General features: G+C 48.0%; 1 protein-coding gene across 1 annotated transcript; it reads right to left on the minus strand.

The window, feature by feature from the left end:
* Nucleotides 1-1,444: 1,444 nt before the first annotated feature.
* On the minus strand, nucleotides 1,445-6,425 carry LOC138753795 (uncharacterized). Its single transcript, XM_069917219.1, has 2 exons — nucleotides 6,064-6,425; nucleotides 1,445-2,415 (listed from the first exon to the last, which is right to left on the minus strand). The coding sequence occupies exon 2, from the start codon at nucleotides 2,375-2,377 to the stop codon at nucleotides 1,760-1,762; it is 618 nt and encodes a 205-aa protein (XP_069773320.1). The 5' UTR covers nucleotides 2,378-2,415; nucleotides 6,064-6,425; the 3' UTR covers nucleotides 1,445-1,759.
* Between the last annotated feature and the right edge of the window lie 1,411 nt (nucleotides 6,426-7,836).

Below are 7,836 nucleotides of genomic sequence, written 5' to 3' on the forward strand. Positions count from 1 at the left end.
CAGAGGGAGCGCTGGGTGGTGAGGGTACTTGCTATACACCTATGATAGTGTGGCTTGGTACGACAACAGTACCATCTACAAATTCGCTGATGATACCATGGTAGTGAAGAAAGCACTTCAGGGTCTCTACTTTCTCAGGAGTTTGCAGAGACTTGGCAAGGAAACAGAAGCCCTAGCAAATTTCTGCAGGCGTGTGGTGAGAAGTGTGCTGACCGGCTGCATCAAAGTCTGGTTTGGGGACGCCAAAACCCCTGAGTTTAAAGCCCTGCAAAAGCAAGTGGGCGCAGTTCAGGACAGCACAGGCAAAATCCTCCCACCATTGAGAACATCTAGGGTACGCTGCTGTCGGAGTACAGCAGCAATCATCAAAAATCCATGCCATCCAGCTGCTGGTAAGGATCATAACCTGAGTTACAATTGTTTGTCTTCACTGATCAGTGTTTTCCATATGTCAATCAATGCTTTTTGCTTTTGTAGTTCCAGCTTCACAGATGTGTATGTGGGTTGGCCTGATCACACCCATGATGCTTGAGTTCTCGCCATCTTGCCCACTTACAGAAAGGAATGAGGATGCAGGCAGGTATCTCTTCCCACAGGAAGTTAAGTCAATATGCCCCACACTACAGTGAAGCTTGCAACATATACACAAAAAGGTTGTAAGTGTGTGAAAAAGCCTAAAGTGGTTTATATATGTACAGGCCTAAGGAGGGGATGACTGGGGGTCAGGTTTGATTCTTGCATGGTTCAATGGCCACAGGAGGACATGGGTGCACTGGCTGGTTGTGCTATCAGAGGTTGCATGAGATACCTATACATCTGCATGGCTCTGCAGGTATCCAAGACCATTAATGGAGTGGAAATCCCTGCAAATTTGATTGAAGACCTTGCATACCCACTCAGCAATTGGCTGATGAAGGGGTTCACACACTACCATGCGCTCGATCGATGGAAGCAAAAATTCATCCTCTGTGGAGGATGCTTGTGGAGAATGCTTTTGGATGTCTCAGAGGTTGCTGGAAGAGCTTGGCCAAACAACTTGATATTAGTACCACTTTTGTATCTGACATTGTTATTGCCTGCTGAGCACTGCATAATATATGTGAGATTAACAAGGAGCACTTCTTGCCAGAGTGGATCAGTGAGGTAGCGGATCTCCCCACTTTATCGGAGTGCAACAGCGCGGGGTCACCAGGCTACCCATGAGGTTATTATGTCCATTCTGTGAACATATCAGACAACCAACTTAGGCTTTTTTTTTATTGAGTTTAACAAAAACCCTTTACACAAGATATACTAATGATAACATAAATCAAATGATATCATATACATAATCACGTATCAATTGTAAATTAGAAGTATAACCCTAATTATTACATATTTCTTTCAGGACATCAAATTCTATACTTATAATAATTAAATAATTAAATCATAACTCGTACTATGACCAAAAATAATATTGAATACAAAAATTATACAATTATACCCGTAAAATTCCCTTATATTAGATATTTTATACTTCTCTGATGTGATCATGTTGTTCTGTGATTCTGTAGGGCTTAGGTTTTTAAATAAAATTTTATATTGAAAGTTTATACCACATTTAACAAAGTTGTGCACCAGAAATATGTAAATGAAGTAGAACAACAAATTTGAAGATATGAATAAAGATTTAAAACGCTTATAAAAGTTAACAAGGCAACAAAACTATTGTTGATAATAACAATTATCAACAAATAAAGAACTTTCAACAAACAATAAACTAAATTTCTTTTTCTAATAAGAGAAGGAGTGGGGAGGTAAGAGGAGAGTTAAAAGAATCGTCTCCTTCAGCCAGCGTGGAATAATTTGGTGCTATGGGGGCAGGATCGTAAATTAGATGGTCCATTGAACCAGGAAGATGATGGAGGAAGGAGGGCAGATTGTGGAAGACGGTGTGTTGAGAGTGGAGGGAGATGAGCAGATGGTGTAGGAAGGAGGGCTGATGGTGGAGAGAGGAGGCTGGAGGGAAGAGGAGGGAGGATAGTGGAGGGAGGTGAGCAGATGGTGTAGGGAGACGGGAGGAGGGAGGAGGCTGGAGGGAAGAGGAAGGAGGCTGGAGGCCTGCAGGAGCACTAAGCATGGAGATCAGGACCATCATTAGGCCTGTCGGGGCCTGCATCTCCTGATGAATGTTGGAGATCATCCGCGCGAAACTGTCCTTGATTCTCTGGCGCTCCCGCCGGTCAGCCTCCCGTTCTTGCCTCTCCATCTCTAGGTAGCAACACACTATCCTCTCCTCCTGCTCTGCTTGCCTCTCCTGATGCAGGCAGTCATGCTGCAAGTCATCACTGACGATCGCCCACAGCATTCCCCTGATCTCCGCGGTGACCTCCTGCATCAGGGTTGGCTTCTTCCTCTTCTTCTTCCTCTCGGTTCCTGGAGAGCAATGGAATGTATGGATGAAATTAGAAAGATGGCACTTCATGGGCAAGCACTCACAAGACACAATTAGAAAAATAGGATAGATACGCAATGCAGTTCTTACCTGGCTGTTGAGTCAGTGGTGCAGCCGCAGATGAGGTACTGGGGCCAGTCAAGGTACTGGGGACATATGCAATACTGGGGCCAGATAAGGTACTGGAGCTAGTTGTGGTACTGTGGGCAGATGAGGAACTGGGGGCAGATAAGGTACTGGGGACAGATGAGGTACTGGGGACAGATGCAGTACTGGGGGAGTTGGTCTCCTTGGTTGGTTCCAAGATGGTTGAAGGCACCGGCAAGTCTATGGGAGTGCTCTCACTAGGCTCCATGTTTGAGATCTGGGAATCGAGTTTGCTGACCAGCTGGAAACCCAGATCCAGTAGGAGAGGTCATAGTATGGCCAGTCCAGCCAGTCCCTCCCACCTCTAACATTGTGATCAACAACCTGAAGAAATTTCCCTCAAAGACTCTTCAGTTTATTGATCACCTGGAGCTAGTGCTGGGCAAACCCCATGTCCCTGAGCCTGGAGGCGATCCTCATATAACAGGGCCATCTTTAATGGTGCCTGTTATACATTTTAAGGTCTCCTCCTCAGCCTTGAGGAGAGGAGCTTCCGCACCTCCCGATCCCCCCAGTTTGAGACCATATTTAAAAACTAGAAAAGTACTTGCTCCCTGCCCTGCATCTCAACTCTTGCAACCTGACTCATCACGCGGTCGCACGCAAGGACATCGTCAGCTTATCACTAATGGGACCCAGGTCGCCCGCTCACACTGAAGCCAAAATGACTCGGCTGTTAATTCACAAGTCAATTTGGACCCCCTCCCCCAACATCGTGTTCACTCTGCCAGGTGATCTCATAAAATGCCGGTTAATCATTGGGTTCAAGTGCCAGTGTGAAAGGGACTTCAGGGTTGTGGTCCATACAAGGGGAGATGGTGGGCTGTGCAGTGTTTCGCCTGAGATAAAGGAAACACTGTGATGATCTGAAAAAAAGAGGTTATCATCTGGGAAACCCTGATGGGACAAGTTTCTTCGGCAAGACACTGAAATGGCTGATCAGAAGGAATCAGTTTGTGTCCAATGAGCAACAAATCTCTCTCTGACAATAAATCTTAAATCTGAAGGAACAAAATTAGATTTTTCCCATTCTTTAATGAGCTCTAGGATTTACTCATTTCAATTTCAAATGGAACACTGTAATACATTAAAACTGGGAAACGTAGAACTTCACTTTATTTTCCTGACAAAGTATTTTAAAACACCAAGAAGAGTTTCATGTGGTTGTTGGTTTAAAATTAACCCCGCACTAACTCGAGTTGCTTTTGACATTCTCCCCGAGGGTAAAGCGCCGAAAGCAAATAACTATAGCTGTGAAAAATAAAGTGTTTGACTTCCAGAGTTCTCGTTGTTGCAGCGAGATTGCTAACTGCTCTTGTTAATAGTTGCTGTCATCAGGTTGTGGGGGAGCAGGTGCAGGGTTCCTCAGGGGAGACCAAATTCAAAAGGTGAACATTCATTTCCAAGCGAAGATGCATTTTCTTGTGGACACCTGATCAAGCCGTGGCGCAAGTGGGGCCAGCAGGCTGCCAGCTATTTCTTTTAACACACTGGGGACAAATTTGCCCTGAGTGGTGCGTGAAGAATGAAGTGTAGAGTTACAGACAAGGAGGAAGTTGAGTTAAGAGTGTCTCAGCAGGAGAATGTCAAGACAATGGAAGGCCGATTGTATGCGGGGTGGGGGAGGTGGGCTGCAGAGATGAGGAGGCGAGCATTTCAAACTTCTGGTCAATTACATCAGAATTGGAGAAAATAAAACAGGAGAATGCAAGAGTTGAATGACTGCTTGAAGGCTCTACTCCCTCTCCCACCCCCACCCCCACCCCAGTCAGGAGGAAGAAACATGAGTCTGAAAGATGGTCCCTCCGGATTCAAAATAGTTTATTTCCTGCTGTTATCTTACTCTTTGATGGACCTCCCATCATGATGCCTTGCGCTATTTAACTGTAGTAAGGTTGCAAGAGGTCTATAGGTATTTGAAGACTGGAACAATCCACAAGATGCTGGAGGAAATAAATGGGTCAGGGAGCAATAGATAGTCGACATTTCGGGCCAAAACCTCTTCATTGGGTAGAGTAAGAGCCACATACATAAAATGTTGAGGGGATAGGAGGAAGGAAGAAGAAGAGGTTGGAGACTGAAGGAATTCCCACATGTCTGCCCATGGTCTAATGTACTATTAGGTTGAGGCCTCATGCAAATTAGAGAATTATATTCCATCTTGGCAGTCTCCAACCAGATGACATCAATATTGACCTCCAATTTCTAGTAGTCCCCATCATTGTTCCCCCCCCTCCGCCCCCGCCGCCTCACCATTTCCCACATTCCTCTCCACTTGCTTTTCCTTATCTCTCTGGCCCCATTCCTCCCTACCTGCCTGTCACCCACACCTTTCTTCCTTCAAACCCCCCCCCCCCCCCCGCCCTCCCAACACAAGGTGCATCTTTCTCAGCCCAACACCACTTCCCCAATGACCTCTTAACTCCTTTCCTCTCACCTGTTATCTGCCAGTCTGGAATTAAACAAGAAAATCTGCGGGCCTATGTGATTGTAGTTCAATACACAAAAGTGTTGGAGAAACTCAGCAGGGCACGCAGTGTCCTTTATGCGGCAAAGACATGCAACTAATGTTTCGGGCCTGAGCCCTAAATTACGTATCTTTGCCACATAAAGGACGCTGTGCACCCTGCTGTGTTTCTCCAGCGAGCCCTAAACATTAATTTTGCAAATCTTTTTGCTGCATAATGGGCTGGTACCACGTGACTCTGCTGGGTTTCTCCAATAGTTTTGTGTATTGATCTGCCAGCCTGTGCTCCTCTCTCTCACTCTTACCCCACCCTTTTACTCAGACGTCCGCCCGTCTCTTGCTATTCAGGACGAAGGGTTTTTGGCCCAAAACTATTGCTTTCCTCAGGTGCTGCCTCACCCTCTGTACCGCGTGGGTTATAGCTGGAGGTCCTGTTTGAAGCGATACCAACTCCAGAAGGTACTATTGCAGCTCTGAATGAGGACCCCCTATCACTGTGGATGGTATTGGGGTACCCGAAAATGGCGAAGATACTGTGAAGGGCCTGTATCACTGAGGTGGCAATGGTATCTGGGCAGGGCACAGCGAATGGGAAGCGGGAGTACTCGTCGATGGCCTAAGGATGTAGTTATTATGGTGGTCGACGGTAGGGGCCCCTTAAAGTCTACGCTAAGATGCTCGAAGGGGCGGGTGGCTTTGATAACGTGGGAGTTCCCCGGATGGAAGAAGTGGGGCTTGCATTCAGCGCACACCGAACAGGCTCGGGTCATGGAGCGAATCTCCTCGACTGTGTAGGGTAGGTTGCGTGCCTTCACAAAGTGGGCAAACCTAGTGACCCCTGGATGACAGAGCGCCTCATGGAGTTTCTGTAGTCTGTCCATCTGTACGCTGGCGCTCGTCCCCCCGGAGAGCGAGTCAGGCGGGTCATTGAGCTTAACAGGCTGGTATAGGATGTCATAGTTAAAGGTGGAGAGTTCAATTCTCCATCTGGCAATTTTGTCGTTTTTTATCTTACCTCACTGAGTGTTGCTGAACATGAAGGAGACCGCGCGTTGATCAGTCAACAGTGTAAAGCGTCTCCAATGACGCACCGCTTCAACTATGGCCTGGGCCTCCTTCTTGACCGAGGAGTGTCTACTCTCTGGACCCTGGAGGGTTCTGGAGAAGAAGGCTACAGGCCGACCGGCTTGGTTCAAGGTGGCTGCCAGGGCGAAGTCGGATGCATCGCTCTCAACTTGAAACGGGACAGACTCATTGATCGCGTGCAACATTGCAGCGGCGATGTCGGATTTGATTCGATTGAAATCCGCTCTGGCTTCGGTCAAGAGGGGAAAGGAGGTGGTCTTGATAAGAGGACGTGCCTTGTCAGCGTAGTGTGTAACCCATTGGGCGTAATATGAGAAAAAGCCCAGGCAACGTTTGAGCACTTTCTAGGTATGGAGGGGGGGGGGGGGGCGGTAAGTCCATTAGGGGACGCATGCGGTCAGGATCTGGCATCACTACCCCGTTCTCCACCACGCAACCTAGAATCGCAAGTCTTGTGGTCCGGAAGACACACTTGTCAAAATTGTAGGTCAGGTTCAGCCAACGGGCAGTTTGAAGAAATTTGTCTAGGTTGGCGTCGTGGTCCTGTGCATCATGGCCACAGATGGTGACATTGTCCAGATACGGGAAGGTAGTGGTTAGCCCGTTCTGGTCCACCATCCGGTCCATTTCCCGCTGGAAGACCGCGACACCATTCGTGACCCCGAATGGTACCCTGAGAAATTGATACAGCCGCCCAGTCGCTTCGAAGGCCGTGAAATGGTCGATCCTCACAGCGGTGGTAGGCCGAACGTAGATCAATGGTGGAGAATATGCGGTATTGGGTGATCTGGTTCACCACATCCATGATGCTTGGCAGGGGGTACGCATCCAGGAGCGTGAAGCAGTTAATGGTCTGGCTATAGTCGACCACCATCCGCAGCTTTTCTCCGTTCTTGACAACCACCACTTGGGCTCTCCAGGGACTTGAACTGGGTTCGTGATGCCCTCATCCAGCAATCTAAGCACCTCACTCCTAATGAATTGCCTGTTTTCGTAACTATATTGCCGACTTTTGGTGGCCACAGGCTTCCAGCCAGGGGTGAGGTTTGCGAAGAGTGCTGGCGGGGCAATCCGGAGTGTGGATAAGCCACAGGAGTGGCCCCGGGGCACGGGGGCGGGTTGCTCGGGTGCTTCAGGGGTGAGACGATGGCAGACCGAGAGGGGGGCGTGGGGTCCCCCAAAGTGTAGGGACACTGTTCGAAACTGACACTGAAAGTCTAATCCCAGCAACACTGGGGCGCACAATTGGGGAGGATGAATAATTTGAAGTGGGTGACCGTTACGCCCTGTAGTTCCAGCGTGGTGATGCAATACCCCTTTATCCCAGTCGAGTGTGACCTCGTCGCTAATGAGATCCTCTGGGTAGTGGGGATAATGTCAAGTCCGTAACGGAGGGCCAGATCTGGCCGGATAAAACTATCAGTTGACCCAGAGTCAAATAAGCAATTGGTGTAGTGTCCATGCACTTTAATCAGATCCATTGCTTTAGTGAGGGGATGAGAGCATTGCTGATTTAGTGTTATAGAAGCAGCCACTGATCCTGTTGACAGGGGAGTTCCACGTGTTGACGTCACGCAACGGGATGTCATCATAGACGCAGTCAGCGCTGGAGGAGCAGGTTGGAGGTAATCCCGGAGGTGCTGTTATGGCGGCGTTATCTATCAAAAATTCTTAAACAATAATCAATTCTTAAAAAAAATTT

Source organism: Narcine bancroftii, chromosome 1 (assembly GCF_036971445.1).
Source record: "Narcine bancroftii isolate sNarBan1 chromosome 1, sNarBan1.hap1, whole genome shotgun sequence".
NCBI classification, from domain to species: Eukaryota; Metazoa; Chordata; class Chondrichthyes; order Torpediniformes; family Narcinidae; genus Narcine; species Narcine bancroftii.